The sequence below is a fragment of the Tachysurus vachellii genome, chromosome 20 (genome assembly GCF_030014155.1).
Source record: "Tachysurus vachellii isolate PV-2020 chromosome 20, HZAU_Pvac_v1, whole genome shotgun sequence".
In the NCBI taxonomy this organism is placed as follows: Eukaryota; Metazoa; Chordata; class Actinopteri; order Siluriformes; family Bagridae; genus Tachysurus; species Tachysurus vachellii.
In genome coordinates, this window is record NC_083479.1 from 3478626 (window position 1) to 3502690 (window position 24065).

Sequence of the window (24065 nt, forward strand, 5' to 3'; positions counted from 1 at the left end):
CTCTTACTGTTGCAATCGAGAGATGCTCGTGGTTGGAGTACAAATGAATCACAGAGGAGAGTTATTCTGAGTAAGAGGCTATTTAATGCACGGCCAGGATGTAGTGGGACTTGTGAATAATTCAGAGGCGTAGACGATGGGGATACAGACATGATTACAACATCGTAGGAAGTGACGAGGAGATTTGAAATTCTTTATGTGCGTCACCCAGGCATAAAAAAAACGTCACAGTTACTAAATAAAGGTCTTTATTAGGGACATCAATAGGAGACTCATGTAGTCTAGCAGTGCAAATTATGAGCTTTTGTACACAGCATGACAGCAGCACACAGTTAAAAACCGTTAAAAAAAAAACAACAACAAAAAAACAACAGACTAGCCAGAGCTGATGGATCGTGAAGTTTCAGAGGGGAAAAAGAAAAGAAAACGAGGAACCTCTAAGAAATTGCACTGTATCATGAGCTGCTTAAAATCAGCCGTCCACGAGAGGGGTTAAGGAAACCGCTAAAATGTGTGAGTTGGAATAAATATTACAAAACACAAAAATCTAAAAAGAAAAAAAAAAAGAAAATCTAAAGGGAGGGAGGAAAGCTAAAGTGTCAATATTATATTAAATCAAACACAAAAATAATAAGAAAAAGCCTGTGGAAGCCCTATAAAATACACTCTGTAAAGACATGCCTGCATATTGATATATCCAAAATTTCCTCTATTATACTTCCATTAATATACAAAAAAAATCATTCATAGCTACCACACTGGGATCTCTAATAATGTGTTAATGCACCCAACAGTCGAGAAGGAAAACCTGCTTTAGGTTTCTAAGAGCTTCTGTAATCTGTGTTCACTTTACTCATAATCCATTAAAGGACATTGATCCATTTTCAATATACAGACTTGGATATTGTCAACAATTTGTAAACAACACGAGTTTGTGTTGGAGGAGATTTAGCACTGGTATTAGCCCGCGATGTGAATATAGCCCTTCGATCAATACCTCGATCAGTAGCGGCCGAAAAGTATTTGTCTATTTTGCCAAGATCGTTTCAAAAGAAATGCGGTTGTTCAGTGCTCACACGTTAGACACGATCTAGATCGTTTAAATGCACTCATGATGCAAGCCTCCATACGCAATTAGCCATTCAAACTATAAATAAAATAATTACTATTAAAAAAAAAGGAGAAAAAGAGTAGAAACCTAACGGAAAAATGACATGGGATGCGTTTCACGTCCACGTTGTGCTTGGTGGGCTTAAGGTCATGACTGAGTCAGCGGAAAGCACTGTGCCGGGAGGGGGATGGAGGGATGAGGGGGACGGATGGAGGGGCGGATGGATGGACAAAGTAGTGTTCTTCAGGTTCAAGGATGGAACTGGGGGAAATGAGAGAAATAGAGAGAGAGAGAGAGAGAGAGAGAGAGAAAGAGAAAGAGAATAAGGTTTAACAGGAGCATCCGCTCTCGCTCACAGGCTGTTCCGGAGGACTCTGCAGCGTCACGTCGATCACTGAGGACGAGCAGTTAAGCAATTAACAAATGAAGGGAAAAATAACAATGACAGAAACATGATGACATATGTTCACCTGTGCACTCAAACGTCCCTCTTAAACATTTACTCCTTTACCTAATTTTATTATCTCTGCATGACTTTGCCAGCATAGAGAGTGTGGCAATATTTAATCATGCAGCACAAACAAGCTGCTGGGCAAAGTCCGGATCATTCAATTCAATTCAAAACTTCGTCTTAGGCGTCTATGGAGCTTGAGTGATTACTATAGATAAGACTTTACCCTGTACAGAGGAAAATATTCATCTTCTCAGCAGTAACTAAGTGCTGCTAAATGTATAATATATCACTATATGACTTACATCACAGTGCAAAATCAACGCATTCAAAAGAACAACAAAACAAATCATGTAAATAAAATTTATAGTAAGTATCTGTAAAAAAACAAAAACAAAAACAACATTGGTGACATTTTGATGACTGAGAATCACAGTAAGCTACGATTGTTCATCTCTGCACCTTACAGAAAGCTACAAGGAATGCACAGGGTTTATGCAGGCAAATGAATGCAAAGCAGCATGTGCTTGTGTGTGTGTGTGAGAGAGAGAGAGAGAGAGAGAGAGAGAGAGAGAGAGAGAGAGACACACACACACACACACACACACACACACACACACAGTCGGGTAAAGGATACTGTCTTCTCTGCTCTTGTCCTGTGTGCTCTCCATACCAGGCAGGGCTGCAGCCACACGCCGGAAAAGCTAAAAAGAAGAACAAACAAGGTGCTATTGTTACGTCCACAGATCTACATAGAGGCGGCTGTCAATCACGTGTAATCCCAGAGGAAGTTCTGTGTGCCCACGCAATCTATTAAAATAACAATCTTCAATACATTTCACAAGCGCTGAGGAAACAATGGATCTCAAAAGCTGATTATTTTTAACTGAATCCTCTGTATGACTTTACTGCTCTCAACCACAATGAACGAATGATTCACAGCTACGAGGCATCGTTCCTCGTGCCGCTGCCTCCGAGCCTGAAGAGGATGAATCAGCAGATTATGCCTAAGCTCAGCATAAGACTCAGATTTAGCAGGGTAACAGTGCACAGCCCTGACTCCACATCTTTTCACTGATCCAGGGAGACAATAGCTGCTCAGAGGAGGTGCTGAATACCGAGCTTTCACAAACTTAACGGCAAGCTGACAATCTGTCAGCAGGACTAACAAAAAAAACAAAAAACTGATGCTCATTATGCACTGTATCTAAGATGCTCCAAGAGTCAAGAGAATCAAAAACAAACAAAACAAACATGCGACCATACAGTTACATCGAGTCAATCAGGTCCACATATATATTTAATTATATCTACAAAAATACAACTGTTAATCTTTAAGTACATATCTGGCAACCCGTTCAACCGCATATCCTTATCATATCCTTAACTCGGGTTTGACCTTTGACCTGGACCGAAGGCTTTAACTCACCTGCTTGACGTTGTAGCCGGCTTTAGCGCTCGTCTCGATAAACATTACGTTCAGCTCTTTGGCTTTCCTCTCGCCCTCTTCGATAGATACTTGCCTGCAGTAAACCAAAAAAATATAAATATATCTTATAAACCTCTCATCTTCTCTTTTGATTTTTTTTTCCACTTTCAAGTTGTACTTATTACATAACACCTTCAAAGGAAAAAAAAGAAAAACTGAAGGTTTAGACGTTAGACAGGAAGCAGTGTGCCATTTCCTGCTGACACACACCTCTTGTCTGCAAGATCCGTCTTGTTCCCGACCAGCATGATAATGACGTCGCTTCCTCTCTCTGTCCTGACGTCATCGATCCATTTGGTGGTCTGCTGGAAGGAGTTGACATCTGGCAACGCAGAAATGAATATGTACAAATATTACATGTATTCTACAACGTGCACGTGTACAAGACATTTATATACTTATTTATTGATTTTATGGGGAAAAAACAATACATGAAGACAATAAGAACAGACAGAGACAAATGGAGGGAAAGAAAAACAAGACAGACTTTTTACTCATGTGTTGGTGGTTACAGAATTACAGGATTTAACCCACTCCAGCAATAAAATAACCTCTCCTCCTTACAACAACGTACCGAAGGTGGAACAGGGTTCTGGGTCAAAGTTAATAACACAACTACAATTACACAAACTACATTACTGATGAATTCCCAGTGTGATGACTGTGCAGTACAGTCAGTGTCTTTCTCCTTTCCTGAACAAGCGCTGTATCATGTGGTGCGACCTACAGAAAAAGCCTTGCCTCCAGCTTTTGTCTAGATCTTTCTTTGTAGCCTTGACACAGAATCTATGGGACATGAAGGCTACCGATTTGTCCACCTCCGTGAAATTTTTTCCTGCCCGACCCCTTCGTCACCGTCACTCACTTGTGATGTCATAGACTACCACGGCGACAGTGGAGTCGCGGATGTAGCTGGGGATGAGACTTCGGAAACGCTCCTGCCCGGCCGTGTCCCAAAGCTGCAGGCGCACCTACGCGAGCCCACCAAAGTCCCCCGAGATACAGCAGGAAGACAAAGAGGAGAGAGAGGGAGGGGAAAGAGGAAGTGGTAAGAGAGGACGGAAGCGAACGGACGGAGCGAGGCGGCGGGGTAGAGGCGGGCGAGAGAGAGAGAGAGAGAGAAGCAGCTTTTCCCCAGGTACCTACTTGTGATGTCGTACACTACGACAGCGGCGGCCGAGTCACGGATGTAGCTGGGAATGAGGCTACGGAATCGCTCCTGGCCCGCCGTGTCCCACAGCTGCAACCTAATCTGTGTGCGATGGACGGGACAGATCATGAGGGGGAAAAACATAACGGAGGGAAAATAACAAAACAAAAAGACAGTAATAAATAAATAAATAAATAAATAAATAAATAAAAGAGTAAAATGAGAAGATAAAGAATAAAAAACAAAAGCAAAAAAATCTAAGAAATAATAGGACATCAACAATAATAAATTATAAATAATAACAATAATAATAATAATAATAATAATAATAATAGATTACAAATAATAATAATAATAATAATAATAAGATGGGATGGGATTTCTGAAGAGTCTTTTATTGTAAGTGGTTGGGAAAAGAATGAAAGGAAGATGAAGTGTTTGTCCCGTAGTGCAGGAGCAGAGATTGTGGGGCGGACACACACACAGGCGGACACACACACACACACGCGCACGCATGCACGCACACACTCAAGCCCAGAGCTTCTGCAGTTCCCTGGCTTGTGGTAAAGGAGGAATTACTGCTGTACTGAAGACTTTACATCACTGAAGACGTGTCAAGTTGGATCACGTCTTCATCCCAATCACATCAGGCAGTTTGTTATTTATAGTAAACAGTAAAATGATTACTTTATGAAGTCGTGATAGATTGAAAACTTAAAGCAATAAGAACCGGAGAAGTCAGTAAAATATTCAGGAAGTCCAGCACTTTTTTTTTTGTTTCTCATGATTTGTGATGAAAGTACAGCATGTACAGCATTCGTGTGCAGTTCTCAGAATTCACGTGCAGGAATGAAAAGAAAACACAACACTCACTGTTCGGTCCTCGAGGTACATCGTTTTGGACAAGAAATCAATTCCTATCGTGGCCTGTAAATTAAACGACATTGGCACGTCAAGAGAAGGCGCTCGTATGTACAAGCACAAAGTGGAAAGATGTGACGTGAAGGCAGGATTCCCTCGTACTGTCTCACCTGGTACGTGTTATCGAAGCTGTCATACATGAATCTGGTGATGAGCGAAGTCTTTCCAACTGGAACAGAAAAAAAACCAAAACAAAAAATACAGTCAGCCAAATGATTTCCAACTGTAATTCGGAGACTACATAAAGCCGAGACATTTCTCTTATGAAAACCTCTGTGACTGATGTGACTGCTGTATAACTTCACAAGACATTGCACTTCCATACAACAACCACCACCATGACGGATGAAATGGAGAGAGCCATCAGGTCCTCATCTAGACGCCGAGTTGCACTGTTGAACATTTCTTAGCCACAAAAAGAATCATTCCTGTGACACTGCTGTTCATTTGACATATAATTAAGGCACCTCCAAAATCAGCTGTCTTTAGATTTACTTTCTTGTTTTTTGATCCACTGAATAAGTCAGGAGAATATTTCTCAGAAGTAAAATATGCTCTCTAATTACATGCTGGATACCAGCATTGCACTATGATTATATCTGAAACACCATGATAACAAGATACAGCATGTAACGGTGAGTTAATTACACTGGGGAAAGTTGTCTGCTCAGCTCTGCTTTTTCAGCTCTTTGACAAATAGTATGTATTTTATATTGTTTATGACTGAGAAATTAAAAAAAAAAAAAAAAAAGTCGGAAATAATTTCAAATCATCTTGAGAAATGAATTAAAATCATGATTCAAATCAAAGCGTAATTAATGTGTATCGCTACACTACACATGTCCTCCCAGCTTAGTATTCAGGTTTTATACTTAAAGTAGTAGCTGCCACAAATTATTTAGAAATTATGATGAAAACAATAAGCTTTGATCCAGTGAAGGAGATTAAATTGGTTCGTACAGGATACGCGAGGTCTTGGCAGCTCTATAAACCTTATGTAACACTATAACCCAGCGATAAAAACAAGAGATTTAAGAAGGTGGGTATCTGCTCTCTAACCTGGAAACCTGGTCAGATAGACACAGAAAGTACAGAGGAGAGCAGGATCCACGATTACCTGAAATCAATGGATTTGTCTTAAGAATTTTGTTGGTTCACATTTTAAAGAACAAGAAGCACAACAATTTGGCGAAGGGGGCCGAAGACACGACATGGGCTAATTATACACTGAGGTCATTCCTGGGATTCCTGCAGGCGAAGCTGAAGCAGCTGCTGGATGAAGGGTTCGAGTCAGAGCAGCGTGGGACCGAGAGGAATGAGAAAGCAATAGGAAAGGGATTCTGCGAGTAATCAAGCCTGCATGAAGGAAAAAACACCCTGTAGCGCATTACAGAGCACAGCAGAGTCCTTTATGCTCCTCCATCAATGGCAGCTTCTGTGTCGGGTTTATCTGAGCGAGACAGCGTTAAATCACTGGTCTTCTACCTGTGCACCCCATGCTCGGTCTCTGTGGCTTGGAAATTTTCATTAACCAGTGACAAAACTCAATAATAGATTGCAAAACAAATAGAAACTGGTTGCAATCCTAAACAAGCACTTAGATTAGGCAAACAGATGGGATTATGACCCAGACTTAACCACGAACAACTATTTACCAGTGAAACGTGTTCACTGTAGAAATTAGTATTGGGATATTCTGAGGTTTCAGATGATTCAAATGAAGTTCATACTATTCTGGAAATTAGCGTTGCGCTTGAACGCACCATTCCCATCGTGTAGCATAACGAAACCTCATCTGCATCAGAAATTACGAATTATCTTCTTCTGGATAAAGTGCACGTCCACAGAGATGCACATCACACACATCATAAAGTGCACTGCGTCCCTGCACACACACACCGCATTTATTTAGGTGTTCTTGAACGTTGCTCGTGCAGCGTTCAACAAATGGCTGTAGGTTAAAATCCCAACACTGAGCCACGTGTATTTTTTTATTAATTTGTGTATTCGTTGTGTGCTACAATCCAAGACTCTGTATGTATATAAAGTAACGCATAAACACTGCGACACAAATCCGTACAGCTCTTATTTCAGTTATTAATGTTATTTTCTTCCCTCGTCTGTAACATGACTCACAATCTCCACCTGAAATAAAAGAGCTCCTGAACGCAGCATGTGCACTAAATTTACATAGAAGAAAAAGAAATAATAAACAAGATGACAACTGTAAATATTAGCGTTTATAGTTTCTTCAGCAAACATTCACGGATACGTCTCTAAGATGTAGTAATATTACACCCGATTAACAAAAACACACATTAAAAAGACGAATAAATTAATCAGGTACTTAAAGAAAAAAAGATCTATATACACTCTGTGTATATTTTTGACAAATCCCGCCTACTACGCTACGATTGGCTAGTCTCTATGACTTCCTGCGAAGAGATTGGTTCATAGTTTTGATTTACAGGACGGTTGGTTGCAACTAGGAAAGAGCAGCCAATCAGGACGCAGTAGGCGGGATTTGAACGAATAAGTAGAAAAAGAGGAGCTAGAGCGTTTGAACTGGGTTAAAAGTTAAAAAGCTTGCTGCTGTTTTTTAACATAAAAACTAAATCTTACCGCTTTGCTCCCCAAGAAACACCAGTTTGAATTTTCTCAGCGGGTTCCCAAAGTCCCCTGCAGTAGACATGACGGCGCGGTCGTTAGCTGTTAGCACGTTAGCTTGTTAGCTGTTAGCTTGATAACTCAAAGTGTTCCTATCGTTAACAAAAAAGATATCTAAAATGATTCCTAAATTCGGTTGAAGTCCCAGCGAAGTTTGAGATCACTCTAAGACGCCTGACTGCGACTCCATCGCTCGGACTGGGCTTTAAAAGGAGGCGGAGTCAGAAAACACGTCAACCGAACTTGATGGTTCCATTCCTGATTGACGGCTCGCGCACAGGGCCGTATCCCAAATCGCGAATTAGTGCCCTTGAAGATTCAGAATCATCTGTTCAGCGGCTCGTCCGTGACTGAGCGTAGCGTTACACGTACAAACTAACTACTGAAAAGTCTCAGGAGGGATGATGGATGGAAAGTGAAGGTTTGGTTGTCACAGGGAGGCGCCACGTCACGGCGTCATCGGGTCCATGCCCAGGCAGTGACTCATAATAATAATAATAATAATAATAATAAAAAAAATAATAATAACGTGTTAAGAATAAGACTAAACAACAAAAATATATTTATTTGCAATTTTAAATGATGTATTCACTTTATATATAATAATAATATAATATAAAGTGTATATTATATAATACCGAATGCAAAATGTTTGTTTGTTTGTTTGTTTGTTGTTTTTTTTTGGGGGGGGGTGTTAATTAATAAACGATATTATATTTACTCGGAAGTTCGGATAAGCGGTAGAAGATGAATGAATGAATGTAAATTTATAGTAACGTTTTGTAGTTCCCTCGCCATACCACATGAGGGCGCTAAAAATGTGCCGTCTATTAAACACTTTATAAAACACGAGTAAGAGACGCAGCGGAAATGCTGGCTGCGGGTTATATATAAAATCTTACATTTACGGATGCGTTGATGTTTATTTACAGTCTAAGTGGAATTTAATCGTATTAACTGAAGCGATGAATGCGTTAACAGGAAAGGTAGAGTGTTTCTCTTGTAATAATGCCCTAATGATTAATATTATACATCCTAAAGGTCATCTCTGCGCTCACATGGCTTCTGGTTGGGTCGGAATCCTAAACACGACTTGTTTATAGTTTATATGTAGTGCACTATATAGGGGGAATAAATAGAAAAAATATGTTTAGGATCTGTTTGGGCATTATAATAATGATAACAACAATAATTATTATTATTGTTGTTATCATTATTATTATTATTATTATTACTACTATTATTATTATTACTATAATTAATATAGTAATAATACTAATAATTATTAATGTTATTAATACTAATAATTACTAATAAATACTAAAAACTATTAATATTATTATTAATAATATTTTTAGCCTTATTTTTATCATTAATATCATTATTGTTACTATTGCTATTATTACTATCATCATTATTATTATTATTATTATTATTATTATTATTATTTTTATTATTTCTATCCTTATTGTTGTTATTATTATTGTTGTTTTTTTTGTTATCAATGTTGCAATTATATTATGATTAGTAGTAACTATCAGTAATGGATTAATTTTAATTCCTAATTTTAATGTTAATCAGCTGTTTAATCAAACCCAGCATGGGAAAAAAAAAACACTTTTTAATAATGTCCTTTTAATAATGCAGGTTTTGCTCATGCAGAACACCCGAGCCTTGGTGCAGGCTGTATCACTTATTCGGTTTGTCTTCTATCTTCCATTAGTTTTAATTAAATGACTGCCTATTGGTAGATGTTTTAAAGAATATTGTCTTTCTTTATTTGTTCCAGATCGCCTGTATTAAAGCAACCAGTGCCTCCAGGTAATCTGACTAAAAAAAAAACAACTGCAAACTTTTTCTGAATTGCTTGTGACAATCACACCGAACCACTGAGTAGGACTGTTCACTTCATCCATTTTCACCGTAGGTGTCTTTTTGCCTGAGAGACAGTACAGATCCATGCCTTCACATGGGATTGGTAGATATAAGTATTTACTTCCAAAGGAAACGGTGAGTATCTTATGCACGAGTGCTAAAATTGTTTGTAGTTTAAATACATTGTGCTTTTAGCGACGCTACAATTTCTTTCTCTAGCAAAAGAAGAAGAAGGAAAAAGTTCAGATGAAGGAGATCAAGGCAGCAACAGACACTGCATACGGTGTGCTGAACGTGACTGTCTCTGGCTATGACATGACCCTGGTGGAACACTATGCTCAGCACATCCATAAACTCTGCAACAGTCTTGATATCAAAGTGAATGAAAGGTACAATTTCAATTAGAGATACAAGATATCTCAAATACATAATGCCCTAATACTCAGAACACCAACACGACTGATTATGGACATTTAAAAAAATAAAAAGTACTTGCTGAGCGATAACAATTTTGCTTGTCTGTTTTTTGAAGCTACGCCCTGCCTACTAAGAGCACTGAAATCTTGGTCATGCCTGAACAGGGCACCAAGATGTATGTTGATGCCATACTCAAAACTCACGAGCGGGTCGTTCAGGTAAACGCTGTAACTTAAAGAAAATATATACTTATACAACAATTTGGAACACATTAATAATGAACAGAATATTGTTTATTTTTACATTGTGGAATTGTTTCCATGAGCTCTTTCCCCAAATAAATATCTCATAAACAACACATTGTAATAATCTGTTTATCAGTTATTAGTCTTAGATTGTAGTATGCGCTGTGTCCACTGTACAAGCCCTAGTGAATGCGCTGTTGCTAAAGGAACAATAAGGCATTAAAATGAAGTTCTTGCTTCTTGATTCTTGCAGATCAGTCAAATGAAGGCAACACTGGCTCCAGTGTTCCTGGAGGTCCTTCTCAAAAACCAACCAGAGGGAGTTCAGCTCTCCATAAACGAGGTGAACACAACAGGCTGATTTTGTTTGTTTTTATTCTAATAAAGTGTCATATTCGAAGGTCACTTATTTTAGCCTCGGTTTCTCGTGGATGTGATGTAACCGCTGCACTGAGATTTAATGTTTGGAATTACTAAAACCTAACTTTGTTCTTTCTTTTTTATTTTTTTTTTCAGCACACTGAGGCAGATTACAAAGCCCGCTTTAAGGCTAGACCAGAACTCGAAGGACTTCTAGCACAAATGAGTTAAACACTTTGGCTGAAGATGGGATTTGTTAGAATATGTGTGTTAATAAATGTGTGAGGATCTGTACTGTTGTGGAATGCTTTTTTTTTTCTTTTCAATTCCTGACTTTTCTGTGATATTAAATATAGGTTTAAATCAGGTTCTATCAAAGTTTCCTTTTTTCACTGTTCTAAAGCTCTTAGACAATTTGATGATCTAGTATCATTACAGTTTATAGTATAATTTTTGGGCAGTGCATATCATAGGATCACTTAGCAGCTTAGCTCATTTAATAAACTTCTAACTTATTAGCATGGAGAGAGGCTGATTAATTTAAAGGAGTTTGTTTATTGTGAATCAACGGGGAAATCGCGGGGTGGCGGGACATATCTTCTACATATCTGCTACCACAATGACAGGTGGTGTACAGTTATAACCGTGTTAAAGAAGATGTGCTGTCCAGACTTAGAAGCGCTCTTCATTAACTGTAAGCCGTTCTACTCGCAACGGTAGTTTTAGTCGTTCATTCTTGTGAGTGTTGACATACCACCCCAAGTGCATGCGAGCCTGGCTTTACAAAAACTCGCTGATCAGATTACAGGAACAGAACAACAACACCTGTGTGAACACCTGAGCTGTGTGAAGTCCCTGTCTGCTTCAAATGCCATCATCAACCATCATCCCCGTCCCAAAGAAACCCAAGATATGACTTAACTGAGACAGACGTGTGGCTCTGACGTCTGACGTCATGAAGTTGTTTGAAAAACTGGTTCTGGCTTATCTGAAAGACTTCACTGGACACTTTATGGACCCACTGCTGTTTGCTTATCAAGCAAACAGGTCCATGGATGATACAGTAAACATGGGGCTGCATTACATCCTACAACACCTTTATAAATCATTCCAACACTCCTCCAGACCATCCACCATCTATGCCTTCTGTCAGATAGGCAGCAGCTAGCAAGACTGGGGAAATTCATGTCAAACAGCTGCTCCATCATCATTGGTTGTTTCCTCAAGGTTGCGTTTTCTCCTCCCTGCTCTTCTCCCTGTACACCAACGACCGCACCTCTAATGACCCATCTGTCAAGCTCCTTAAGTTTGCAGACGACACTACAGTCATAGGCTTCATCACAGATGGAGACGACTTGGAGCTCGATACGCTTAAAACAGTGATGATAGTGGATTTCAGGAGAAAACACCCTGCACCGCCCCCATGCACCAGCATGGACAGCACTGTGGATACTCACATCAACAACATTGTTAAAAAAAAAACAAAAAAAAGGCTTTAGCCAGTTTAGAAAGCTTAACCTGCCACAGGAGCTGCTGAAAGTATTAGTGCTGTTCCCCTGCCCACCTTTCAAGAACCTTATATATCCAGAGTGAGGAAAAGGGCTCAGAACATCACTCTGGATCCCTCACATCCAAGTCAATCCGCTTTTTGAACTTTTACCGTCTGGTACAAGTTGGTACAGATGGTACGATACAGAGCCCCACATAAAGCCCGTTCTGTTTCTGATTCTGATTGAAGCGACGTCGCCATAGCGACGTTACCTAGCAACCGAAACAAACGCTAAACCTTCAATGTCCACGACACACAATTAAATGAGAAATGGGAAAAGACTATTACACGACATTGGAAGTTCACCGAGGCGCATCTGACGCGGACTTTAAACAATCGTAAGATGTATAAGAAATATGTTTGTCTCTTTGTTTTAAATCATTAAAACCAATGGCATCAGCATTCGGCTCGTATATGATGTCTGTATAAGCGCACATCCTTCATAGTGTCTTTCACATCCTACATAGTGCACTATTTCTACAAAGCCACGTTAATATACGGCTCAGTGATCTGCTATATTTTTTGTGCTTGATTTGTAGATGATTTAATTGCTACCAGAAAGCATAATAGTGTTTCTGATAATGTAGCATTTTATATATATTTTTTTATTTTTATTTTAAATAAATATCAGGTATCGTCGACTAGCACTGAAATATCATCCACAAACCAACAGCCAGCCAGATGCCTATGAGAAATTCAACCAACTTGGAGAAGCTTATGATGTTCTGAGTGACCGTAAGTGGGCAATCACCATGCCCCCATATTTTCTCATCTGCTGGTTCCAATGTTATTTCCATATACACAAATCTTACAGACATTAAACCATTTGATCTTGAGATCATGTGAAGTCATAGAAATCACAACACACACTATGTGTCAAACGTGCACAAAATGTGGAAATGTGTAGTGTTCAGAAAGCGTGTTCTCATTTCACATCTGATGTCTGTATGTCTTTTCCGTAAGGGTCGTGATTTGATTGTGCCACTTGTGGTTTGTAACATAAACAAAATGTTATGTCAACCTACATTTTAATAAGAGAGCTGATCAGTAGTGTAACCCTGCAGCTCGAAAAAGGGCCACATACGATAAGTTTGGTGAAGAGGGCCTCAAGGGTGGAATTCCTCCAGAGTCAGCAGCAAGTGGCGCATGGTCATCTGGATACACCTATCATGGAAATCCTGAGAAAACCTTCAGAGAGTTCTTTGGCGGAGATAATCCTTTTGCTGGTAAGCTAGACCAGTACAAGCTCAGTTTCTGCCACATTTTGGGTCATAAAGTATAACTTTATCTTCTTATCTATAAGCCAATGAATTCAGCAGACTATTACAGGTTCCTTGAATAATCAAATGTGTTAAAGAAGGATGTTTCTAGGTAAATAATGGGTTAATAGACTTTAATTTTGTTTGTAAATGTGAACCAATGATGTAAAATTACCACATGCTTGCCATCAACACCTTTGTAAGAAGCAACACAGGTGATTTTGGAATAAAAATTCTAAACGATAGACTCCAGGATTTGCGTTAATCATTAGGCCACTTTCATGCTGCCTTAATGTTGAGAAACGTGGCACTGTGAGTAGATTCAGTCCTATTGATGCACTTTTGAAAAATTTTAGACTGAAGATGACTGACATCTTTATCATCTCCTCAGATTTTCACACCTCAGAAGAGGAGCTGGCTTTTGGGGGCCTCCGTGGACGAGAGGTGAAAAAGCAGGATCCACCCATTGAGCGTGAAATGCATTTAACCTTAGAGGACCTTTTCCACGGATGCACCAAAAAGATCAAGATATCGCGACGTGTAAGATGTTTTGACATGTTAATATGCAGAAGTACTTCCCTGGTGAGAAGTGTATTTATTATTGTAATTCTCACAGACACATTCTGCAAAACTAAACGTAGATTATTCATTCAGGTAATGAATGAAGACGGTCAGACGTCAAGCATCAAAGACAAGATTTTAACCATCATCGTGAAACCAGGCTGGAAGGAAGGGACACGGATTACATTCCCAAAAGAGGGAGATCAGGTGACAGATTGCTCCTTTGTGTGTGCTTCTGTTCCTGTCACTTATGACTTATTTACATAGGGAATAACTATAGCAGGGGGCATGTTAGTTGAAAATAATCCATGATGAGTGTGAGGGTGTAATGCTTTACTACCCCAGATGATTATTTTCCATCAAAATGAAATGCTTAAGTTTTTTTTTCCTTTCTTTTATACCACAGCAATTTGTCAACAGTTACAATGGGTTGTGGAGGCATTCCTGTTATCACTTATGTTATCACAGCTATAGTACAGCAATTCTATCCCAAGCCTCTCTTTACTTCTCTCTCTTGACAAAAACCAAATAAAAAAACAGCTTTTCTTGTCCCCAAGACACTGGAAAGTCCTTTGTCTTTCCTTCACACTGGAGACTCCTTCTATAAATCAGATCAGAGAATTTAAAAGCATTGTGGTATAACTAACTGGAAAACAAATATGTAATAATACAGAATTATTTAGCAAGTGCTGACAGACGCTGTACCATTTTATCCTACAGGGGCCAAACAGCATCCCAGCAGACATCATTTTCATCATTCGTCAAAAACCTCACCCACTGTTTGTCCGTCAGAATGATGACTTGATTTACACACAAAACATATCACTGGAGAAGGTAAGGCCAATCAGGATCATTGCAGGATCTTAAATATTATCATTTGATTTGAGTGAATGGAGTCATTGTGCATCACAGGCACTGACTGGGTTTTCGGTGGAAGTAGAGACACTAGATGGCAGACTACTCAACATTCCTGTCAACGAGATTGTATGGTGAGAATGGCAGCTATTTCAGTTATCTCTAATACACAGTGCTTAGATATGTTGTTTATGGAATTAAAATGAGTATTAAGAGTAAGCCATTTTTATTCCTCCTACTAATCCTTATTTGTCCTAGCTAATTGTTGAACACTAAAATATGTATTTTTTTTTTTATTTAATCAGGTACATAATTTTTTACTTCCTATTTATATAATTGACTGCATATTGTGAAAAACTTTTTACATGTATACACATTTATTTTTAAATTATCAGTGTAAAAATAAAACCTTGCTCCTACTTTGGTCAAAAATAGTTTGGCCATTATCAGCAGCCCTGTACCTAGGGCTTAAGTGCACCAGAAATAGATCAATAAAGCGTTTTAAAATAACCTGTTTTATAGTCAACAGTACAGGAAGTCAGTGACTGGAGAGGGAATGCCTTTATCCAGCAACCCAACTGCACATGGAGATCTGATCATCCAGTTCAATACCCAGTTCCCACAGAGTCTCTCGGCTGAGAAGAAACTGCTTATTAAGCAAGCCCTTTCTATGTGACTTCCTGTCCCATACCCACTTCCCCAATCTTGTTTTGTATTGAAGATGTGAGCACATGGAAGAAAAAAAAAATAAATTCAGTTCTGCTTTTGAAAAATAAAATTCTTGTAGAAACTTTATTAGCCTGCTTTTTAAAAAAAAAAGAATCTAAAAACAGACAAGAGAAATAAAATCAAGACCAGCTTTCTAGTTCAGGATACACTTGAATGAATGTAACTGTGGCTTTTTTTTTAAAAAGGGGAGGAAGAAACTTGCGTCTACTTTAAAAAGTTTATCAGAAAAGGATAACTTATCACCACAAAACCCCTAGTGACCTAACGAGAAGTAGACCAATTATGGCGAGCCACCATCATGGCACGTTTCAGCTGTTCATAGGTGACGAACATCACCACGTTCCAGGAGCCCAGCCTCAGGAAAGAAGGCATAAACCTGTAGGCAGAATTAAGGGGTTTATTTAAAAACAAACAAGCAATCACTGCAGGTAATTCAATCAGTGATAATATTAATCCAATTATTCTTACCCCTTATAGAAGGCCATAGGCCCCTCTTTGGTCAGCATGGCCAGAGCACAGTTCAGGGCACTGCTGTACTGGCCATGGGCAGAGTTCATGTATCTTGTTTTCACAACATCAACTGGAGAAGCAATCACTGTGGTGCAGAAACCGGCCCCAAATGCAGATGTGAAGTGGCATGGAAGGGTATCTGTAAGGATTAATAATGTTATTGCTGGTACATTATTAAAAATATAAAAAAAGATACATAAACACTGGCCTACCAGTCATCTGCGTATTTCTCAAAAGAGCGTCTTTGATTAGGTCGTAAGTCACCAGTTCAGTACAGTTCACAATGGCATTGCGGGTGATGTTTGGGCCAGTTCCTGAAAAATAAGTAGTAATTACACTTGTATCCAACTTGAGGAGCTACTAATATGCCACAGATGTTGCAAGTCACCGCTTTACCTTTCCACAGTCCACGAAACCCCTCCTTCTTTGCAATGGTTCGGTAGGCATCCATGGTGCCCTGGTAGCGCTTGTTAGCAGCACCAGCACTAACCTGAGCCTGAAAACGCACCTTCACCACATCTGTTGGTTGAGCCAAAGCAACAGCCATTGCACCAGTGGTGCAGCCTGCCAGCAGGCGACTACCAATCCCGACATCTAGGAAAAGGGACAAGTTTTACATTGAGTACAATGTATTCTTGAAAAATCACCAAATCCCATGCATTTATGAACTTACGATCAGATCCTTTGGTGTAAAATTGCTTAACCGAGTCATACAGGCCAATACGGACAGAAGCGAAGCTCATCTGGCGCTGCAGTCCAGCCACCAGCCCATTGTAGAGACTACGTGGCCCCTCCGTACGCACCATGGTGGCAATGGTGCCAAACACACCACGATACTTCACCTGGGCAGAACTAGCCTTCGCAGTGCCACTGGATTCCCCTTGGATCTGTACAGAACAAAAGGGGCATGGAAAGACTTTACAGACTCTAAGAAGGGCCACTTGGAAGAGGGGACAGTCTCCAGCCACACGATGTCCATGATGTCAGTCCAGGATCTGCACGGGTCCTAGGGCTTAAGCTCCTGGTTCAGCTTACATGACTAGTGCAAAGAAGCACATCGCAAGTCGAGGAAGAAAAAAAAAATAGGAGAAAGCCGAGGTCAGTGTGACTTTTAGAGTTTTATAGAGATCATTATCAAACTCAATCAGGCAAAAAAGCGGATGCTGCTGCATGGAGGGAAGAAAGATGGATGGAGGGAAAAACCTTCTGTTTTTGCTGCGGAGAAAAGTGTCTTTTTTTTTTAGACCCTTACCTGGAGCCGAACTTTGGCAGTGTCCAGAGGAAAGGTGACCAAGTCAGCAATGCATGCTGCAGTACCAGCACCAATAAATTTCACAGCAGCCGTTGGGGGCACATCCGCAGGTCTGAAGCCAACCATTTTGCTGGAATTAGTAGCTGGAATAAGAATCTTGAAGACGAATGATGTGAAAACAAGATAGGTGAACTCCACCCAGCTCTGGAGGAGAAGGGGAGAAAAAAAAAAGAATCTAAATAAGCAAGAGCCTTTTAAAAAGTTCACCACACTGGTCTCTGATGGTGTGCACTCGTTTATTTTATTACCTCAATGCTGAGCCTATAATGCATTAACAAGTACAATTAAAATCCCCTTTTAAGTTTATTTTAAGATAAGGTGTGTGGCAGGCATCCTAATGAGAGGTACTGATTCTGAAACAGCCAATTCCCCATGGACATAAAAAAAAAGAAAAAGGCACATTGCATGCAACATTCTAGTTTTCAACATGCAACTAGATCAGTTTTCTTTTGTACATGTACAGTTTACTAAACTTTGAGCCTGCTACCATTGGAGGCAGGAGGCTTTCTAACCAGATCTTATGCAAGATATCACAAAGACATAAAATCCCTTGAGAACTTGGGTGGAGAACTGCAGTGACCCAAAAAAATATATATATATATATATACACACACAAAAAAAAAAAAAAAAAAAAGTGTCTGCTCAGCAACTTGTCTTTATAAGTTTAAGGAAGTAGTGTTGAGGCTCTAGTGGAGGCTGCACCTGTTAATTTGTTTATCATAATCAACCCACAAATCAAACAAACAAAAAAAAAAAAGTGTTATGATGTCAGTGGATTACTGATCAAACAAAGAAACAGGAACTGAAAAGTCTGAGTCATTTTAGTGAAAGATATCTGAAAGCAGAACGCATGGCAGTACTGGTTACATGCCATGTGCACTGCGTTCGCTTATTCTCAGTCTATTTGCTGAGAAGTAATATTAAATAAATAAATAAATAAATAAAAGTATTACCTTCACTCAAGAGACCCCGGGCAATGAAGCCAATTAAAGTCAAGATTCTCTAAAAGCGTCCCTCTCGTTGAAATTACTTTCAACTATAATCTGGTTGCCTTGTTCTTCCATAGAAAACAGCTGAGAAAACGGACACTTAAAACACATACTCCTGAGGAAACAAACAAACAAACAAACAGACAGACAAACAAACAGGTTGCCGGTTAGCTCAACGGTCTACAGGTCAAATCTTCGCTTAAATTGTGTTAAATGTGATGTATAAAAGTTGTACGTCATACTTGACACTTAGTAATACGACTTACCGTGAACAGGACACGAAATAAAATAACGTTTAACAAAGAAAAACGGCTTTCAAACGCACACGACACACAGCTAACACAAACAGTAGCCTGTAAACAGGGGACAAAGGAAGCAGCTGGCTTTATACCCCCCCCCCCCTCCTCCGCGCTTGACGTCATCACCCACAGTACGTTGTTCCTATAGCTCGCTTGCGCACTGTGCCACATTTCCAGATAAACTTTTGTTGACAAAAACTTGAAATATTCATACAAAATCGATAGTATTTGTTCAATGCATTGGTTTAAATTAATCAGCAATGGCAATAAAACATTATATGGACAAAATAGCAAATACCAAAACCAAAATACCGAATACCAGACTATTAGTGGGCCCATAAGTTGTATGGAATATCTTTGTACACTGTTCACTTCACTGGGAATAAGAGATCCAAACATGTCCCAGCATGACAAGGAACCCGTGCACAAAGTGAGCCCTGTGAAAGCATGGTGTGTTAGAGTTAGAGCAATGTTAGAGTTAGAAAAAACTTTTATTTTTAATTTTTTATTCTTTATTCTTTATTGATCTCGCTTTGCTCACATGTACATTACAAAATGTACGACAGTGGAAACAGAACACTGTGTACACAGATTAAAAAAAAAACTAAAGAACAGGGGGAGGTGCTGTCATCACACCGAGTCACAAACAATACCCTGGGCATATATGACATGATGATATATCAGATGTTATATCATCTACTGTGCCAGTATATTCACACGTGTTGTTGGAGTTTTGCTCAGAGTATATTCCAAATGTATAAAATGAATTGCTGAGTCATGGTGAGTAGACACGGCTGAAGCACATATGGGATTCATTTGGAGAACGGTTCCATGTGGTGTCCAGGTGTTACATTAACTTAAACATGCAATTGTGGAGCGAAATGTTTGTTCATTAACATGACTGATTGCAAAACATCTGCATGTCTGTACCCTATGTTCCCTACAAACAACAGCATCAATACAAACACTTAAATTACACAATGCTAAATGATAACACACACACACACACACACACACACACACACACACTCACACACACACACACACACACACACACACACACACACACACACACACACACACATTATTAATCAATTGCATCTCCTGACAAAATATGTTCTCTGTGTAGATTTATTTGTACACTAATTTAAGCAGAAAAACATTGCAGCTAACTTCCATGTGACTCTTAATTTCCATGCAGTTATATTATTATGTCAACCTAAAGCTCAGAGCAAAATTCCAAACAGGATGCAGGATGTTTATGCACACCGTTACTTATCAAAACCTTGAATAAATCTAAACTAAATTTCAACAATGCCCTTGATTGTTGACTTCTCATGCAAGTTCCCTTCATCATTTCCTTTTGGGGAACCCCATCACCTTCTTATACAACATTGCTATAATTTACTACCACTATATTGATATTTGTGTGCTTGAATCTGAAGCAATTTTGATTAGCAAATTAAACTTATAGGAATAATACAAAATGGTACTTAATGTAAAGCAGTTTTTTGTTTTGGTTTTGAGTAACTGACATCTCTACACATGAGCAGCAGTGTGAAAGGATGTGGTAGCTAGCTTGACATTCTCGTGGTAATGTTAATTTGTTTTTATACTCGCGCTATGGAGACTGAGGTATACTGAGCAGATGCGGATTGTGATGATTAATAACAGAAAACTAAAGAAACGTGGAAACACCAAGGAACTCTGTGTGCTTCTAAGAGTAATGTTTAATATTAAAAATGTTGAAATGGGGTGTCATGATGATTCACAAGGTAGCATTTTTACATCAGCTCTATTTATAGGTATAAAATTACTTGTCCCTTATTATAAGTCAAATCACTTTCACTGCAGTGGAAGTGCAGACAGTCTGTATGAAGAAATTCATCAAACTAATCAAACGATCCTAACTGTCTAATTAAACAGATTATCCAAATGAATACATTTACATGATTAGTTTTATTAACAGGAATGCACATTGTATAAAAATATCATAAAATTTGTTATATGTGTAGCAAATCTAAAAATATCTGTTTATAATAGTTACATACAGTGCACTATCTATGGACCCAAACTTTGTAGCGCTTGTAAACAAATCTGTAAACATCACATTAAACATAATTTCCCTGAACACCTATGCAGACAAAAGTATTTAAGCAAGTTCTATAGAGAAGACAAAAAGTAATGCAAGCTCTCTAAGGAAAATGTGTTGTCTTGCTTGGAAAGTGTTCCAAATTGTACTTGGCCTTGTCCACAGGATCATCTTCTGTACTTTTATATATTTTTCAGGATCAGTAGGCACGACCTCTGGCCTACTTTTTAATATATGTCAGTTCACTTCCTTTCTGGTAGGGATCTTTTACCAACATCATACAAGATTTTGATGCAAATGTTGTCCAGCTGATAGTGATATAACTGGTCATGTTGGAGATCAGGTTGCTTTTGTATCCGTATTTGTTTTGTTGTCTTAAAAAGAAACATTCAAAATGGAGCCTCCCAGGATTGCTGCGCTCTGGTCATGGCTCTCTTTATTTGTTCATACGAGACAAACATCACTATGTTCCAAGACCCCAGGCGAAGGAACGAGGGCATGAACCTGGGTTGAGATAATGAAGTAAATACCATTAATTAAATATCATGGTGAGACAATACAGGTGAATAGGTTCATTTTTTCAGTGATATGTATCACAGTAATTCTAAGCTGGCTGATTGTTGATATTTTTAAATGTTAACTTGTTATATGCTAAATGTTATATTTATATTTTATTGTTTGAATTGTTTCTTTAATTTTCAGTACATAATAAAAGATTTTTAGAAATTCAGATCTAAAAAGATTCTGATTAAGGCTTAATATGAGAAATAGAAAGTAAAATCTTCTTGTCATGTGCAGCTGGGTCCAAGACCACATTAATGGGGTCTAAGACCACATTAAATATCCTTCCTTACCCTTTGTAAAAGGCAGTCGGTCCTTCCTTGGTCAGCATGGTGAAGGCACAATTGATGGCACTGCTGTACTGGCCTGTAGTGGAGTTCATGAAGCGAGTCTTCACCACGTCCACTGGAGAGGCTACAATGGTGGTGCAAAATCCAGCTCCAAACGCAGCCGTGAAGTGGCAGGGCAAGTTATCTGCGACCGAACACAAATTTTTATACATACTGTACCAAAATCAGAGACTCCTGTTTCAAGTAATTCAATCATCACTATGATGTTTCTCAAGGTTATTTACCTGTCATGAGATTGTACTTTAGTATGAGTTCTTTGATGATGTCATAGGTTACCAGCTCAGCACAGTTCACAATAGCATTTCTTGTGATATTTGGCATGACACCTGAGATCAAATATAAACACAATTATTCATATCATTATTATATCACATTACTATGACACCAGGCGGTCTTATTTTAGGCAGCACGTGAAAGTTCATGAAGCATTACCTTTCCACAGCCCTCTGATGCCTTCAGTACGAGCAATGGTCCTGTAGGCATCCATGGTGCCATTGTAACGTTTTGCTCCATCGGATAGACGCGCTTGGGCCTGGAAGCGTACCTTTACTACATCCGTGGGCTGCGCAAAGGACACAGCCATGGCCCCGGTAGTGCAGCCAGCCAGTAAGCGACTTAGAATGCCTGCATCTGTGGAAAAGGTATAGAGTCAAATCTTATAATTTGAAATTCATAAACTCTATGCATAAACTTTTCCTGATGCTGAGTTCTGAGCATCCTGGGACAGGTGTTTTTATATTAAGGTCATATGACACTTGCCCAGAAGTGGCCTAAGAAACGAGTGGCTTATGACGGCTGGTTGAACCAGAACGAATTTAATATATTAATCATAAAACAACCCCTGAACTTTTACGTTATGAGATATTTTTCCTGGCATATAATCCTAATCACTTCCAGGTTGTAAGGGGGAGTGATTACTTTTGCAAAACACCATAGGCATATGTGTATAATTCAGCACTCACTCTCAGATCCTCGAGTGTAGAACTGCTTCATCGAGTCATACAGTCCAATGCGAACAGATGCAAAGCTCATCTGCCGCTGCAGCCCAGCTACAAGCCCGTTGTAGAGACTCCGTGGCCCTTCCGTGCGCACCATGGTGGTGATGGTACCAAACACACCCCGATACTTCACTGCTTCTGCTCCTGGAGCAAGTTTGGACTCACCCTGGATCTGGAAATAGCATGAAAACATGATGAGAGGTTTTCATCAAAACATTCAAAAACAAGAATAATTAGGGTGTCATGTATTAATCAACATTGTCTTTGTTGATATATTCATTTAGTAATTAATTTAAACCAGTTTTTTACCTGGAGCCTGACTTTGGCTGTGTCTAGGGGAAAGGTCACCAAGTCAGCGATGCAGGCTGCTGTTCCAGCACCGAAGAACTTCACAGTGGCTGTGGGAGCTAGATCTGTGGGCTTCATTCCAACCATGTTGTTAAACAGTCACTTGATTTGTTGACTGGATTTTTAGGAATGACTTTATTTTCCAAATATCTGTGACAGGTGGAGAAAGAGCAAGTGAATAGTTGTGGCATAATCTTTTTTTTTAAACATGATCACCTTATCAATGGTGAATAAACAAATCTTCATCTTTATCAGTCACGGATAGACAGATTACTTCATGAAAGTCTATAATCATGTGACCTCATCAGACAGGTATTTGAATGCCAACACTTACCTCAGGTTTCTTCAACTTGGATTCTTTGTTGTTGTCCTTGCTGCCTTTGAGTTTCACTAACTTTGGCCATAAAAATGGAGGAAATAATAGTCCAAAGTAGCATTCCACTGTAAGCAAAACAGATCAATTAAAATTAAAATTAAAATTCTGAAACCCAATTTGAGTCAGCAGTGAATACAGTTGAGTCCTATGCCAAGTCCAAAAAATGGAGTTAAGAAAGCACGGCATGCTCGAGTGAGTTACCTTATTTTAAAAATCTTTTAATTGTAAAGATTTTATAAGAAGAAAATGCTGTGATAAATCCTGTATAGGGTAGTATTCCACAGAGCGATCCTCAACCCTCTGAGCTCAGACGTTTCTTGTGAGCTGTCAAACGACTCCTGCAATTTATAGGCGTGCAGTCAGGTGACATGTTCCAAACATCGTGCATTATTCTAAGTTTAACTCAACTGTTTACAACAGACATTTCTGTTCAATCCAGCCTGTTTACTAACCCTGCATGCAAAAAAAGAAAAGAAATTAGTCAACACTTGTACTTAGACTAGATGTAAACATTTTTATAATTTAGATCTTAAATTAGACGGGAGGTTATTCATTACTTCACGCCCAAGAAAATATCTCTGAAACCTTACA

The 24065-nt window shown here is 39.0% G+C and overlaps 5 protein-coding genes across 6 annotated transcripts; 2 read left to right on the top strand and 3 right to left on the bottom strand.

Moving 5' to 3' along the window:
• Positions 1-231: 231 nt before the first annotated feature.
• rab6a (RAB6A, member RAS oncogene family) lies at positions 232-8144 on the bottom strand. Of its 2 annotated transcripts, none has more exons than XM_060895937.1 (8): positions 7745-8144; positions 5233-5291; positions 5075-5128; positions 3917-4022; positions 3262-3373; positions 2992-3085; positions 2200-2266; positions 232-1505 (listed from the first exon to the last, which is right to left on the bottom strand). In XM_060895937.1, exons 1-8 carry the CDS (start codon positions 7812-7814, stop codon positions 1441-1443), a joined length of 627 nt encoding a protein of 208 aa, XP_060751920.1. In that variant the 5' UTR covers positions 7815-8144; the 3' UTR covers positions 232-1440. The 2 variants fall into 2 exon arrangements, with proteins under 2 accessions (XP_060751920.1, XP_060751919.1); XM_060895936.1 differs by lacking the exon at positions 3917-4022 and adding an exon at positions 4198-4303 and having other exon boundaries at positions 7745-8124.
• A 481-nt stretch (positions 8145-8625) lies between these two features.
• Positions 8626-10975, top strand: mrpl48 (mitochondrial ribosomal protein L48). The gene is made up of 8 exons (XM_060895570.1): positions 8626-8775; positions 9437-9489; positions 9579-9610; positions 9717-9799; positions 9884-10053; positions 10197-10299; positions 10580-10669; positions 10843-10975. The coding sequence occupies exons 1-8, from the start codon at positions 8755-8757 to the stop codon at positions 10915-10917; spliced, it is 627 nt and encodes a 208-aa protein (XP_060751553.1). The 5' UTR covers positions 8626-8754; the 3' UTR covers positions 10918-10975.
• Positions 10976-11965: 990 nt separating this feature from the next.
• Positions 11966-15605, top strand: dnajb13 (DnaJ heat shock protein family (Hsp40) member B13). The gene is made up of 8 exons (XM_060895568.1): positions 11966-12573; positions 12867-12970; positions 13300-13461; positions 13886-14034; positions 14149-14262; positions 14776-14889; positions 14968-15044; positions 15433-15605. Exons 1-8 carry the CDS (start codon positions 12506-12508, stop codon positions 15584-15586), a joined length of 942 nt encoding a protein of 313 aa, XP_060751551.1. The 5' UTR covers positions 11966-12505; the 3' UTR covers positions 15587-15605.
• Positions 15606-15683: 78 nt separating this feature from the next.
• On the bottom strand, positions 15684-18847 carry ucp2 (uncoupling protein 2). Its single transcript, XM_060895569.1, has 8 exons — positions 18717-18847; positions 18415-18565; positions 17402-17605; positions 16823-17036; positions 16546-16743; positions 16362-16463; positions 16108-16288; positions 15684-16015 (listed from the first exon to the last, which is right to left on the bottom strand). The coding sequence occupies exons 3-8, from the start codon at positions 17525-17527 to the stop codon at positions 15901-15903; spliced, it is 936 nt and encodes a 311-aa protein (XP_060751552.1). The 5' UTR covers positions 17528-17605; positions 18415-18565; positions 18717-18847; the 3' UTR covers positions 15684-15900.
• A 1842-nt stretch (positions 18848-20689) lies between these two features.
• On the bottom strand, positions 20690-23820 carry LOC132863457 (dicarboxylate carrier SLC25A8-like). Its single transcript, XM_060896268.1, has 8 exons — positions 23676-23820; positions 23433-23539; positions 23060-23248; positions 22715-22922; positions 22185-22382; positions 21977-22078; positions 21696-21876; positions 20690-21345 (listed from the first exon to the last, which is right to left on the bottom strand). The coding sequence occupies exons 3-8, from the start codon at positions 23183-23185 to the stop codon at positions 21231-21233; spliced, it is 930 nt and encodes a 309-aa protein (XP_060752251.1). The 5' UTR covers positions 23186-23248; positions 23433-23539; positions 23676-23820; the 3' UTR covers positions 20690-21230.
• Between the last annotated feature and the right edge of the window lie 245 nt (positions 23821-24065).

Coding starts and splice junctions, on each gene's coding strand:
- rab6a (XM_060895937.1), bottom strand. CDS start 7,814: ATGTCTACTGCAGGGGACTTTGGGAACCCGCTGAGAAAATTCAAACTG. Junction 4,023..5,074: donor TGTACCTCGAGGACCGAACA/GTGAGTGTTGTG, acceptor GGGCTCGCGTAG/GTGCGCCTGCAGCTTTGGGA. Junction 1,506..2,199: donor GGACAAGAGCAGAGAAGACA/GTATCCTTTACC, acceptor GCTCGTCCTCAG/TGATCGACGTGACGCTGCAG.
- mrpl48 (XM_060895570.1), top strand. CDS start 8,755: ATGAATGCGTTAACAGGAAAG. Junction 9,611..9,716: donor AAAGCAACCAGTGCCTCCAG/GTAATCTGACTA, acceptor TTTTCACCGTAG/GTGTCTTTTTGCCTGAGAGA. Junction 10,300..10,579: donor CTCACGAGCGGGTCGTTCAG/GTAAACGCTGTA, acceptor TGATTCTTGCAG/ATCAGTCAAATGAAGGCAAC.
- dnajb13 (XM_060895568.1), top strand. CDS start 12,506: ATGGGAAAAGACTATTACACGACATTGGAAGTTCACCGAGGCGCATCT. Junction 14,035..14,148: donor AGATCAAGATATCGCGACGT/GTAAGATGTTTT, acceptor TTATTCATTCAG/GTAATGAATGAAGACGGTCA. Junction 14,263..14,775: donor TCCCAAAAGAGGGAGATCAG/GTGACAGATTGC, acceptor TTTATCCTACAG/GGGCCAAACAGCATCCCAGC.
- ucp2 (XM_060895569.1), bottom strand. CDS start 17,527: ATGGTTGGCTTCAGACCTGCGGATGTGCCCCCAACGGCTGCTGTGAAA. Junction 17,037..17,401: donor CTGCCAAAGTTCGGCTCCAG/GTAAGGGTCTAA, acceptor TGTTCTGTACAG/ATCCAAGGGGAATCCAGTGG. Junction 16,016..16,107: donor CCTATGGCCTTCTATAAGGG/GTAAGAATAATT, acceptor TTCTGCCTACAG/GTTTATGCCTTCTTTCCTGA.
- LOC132863457 (XM_060896268.1), bottom strand. CDS start 23,185: ATGGTTGGAATGAAGCCCACAGATCTAGCTCCCACAGCCACTGTGAAG. Junction 22,923..23,059: donor CAGCCAAAGTCAGGCTCCAG/GTAAAAAACTGG, acceptor TGCTATTTCCAG/ATCCAGGGTGAGTCCAAACT. Junction 22,079..22,184: donor CATCAGAGGGCTGTGGAAAG/GTAATGCTTCAT, acceptor ATTTGATCTCAG/GTGTCATGCCAAATATCACA.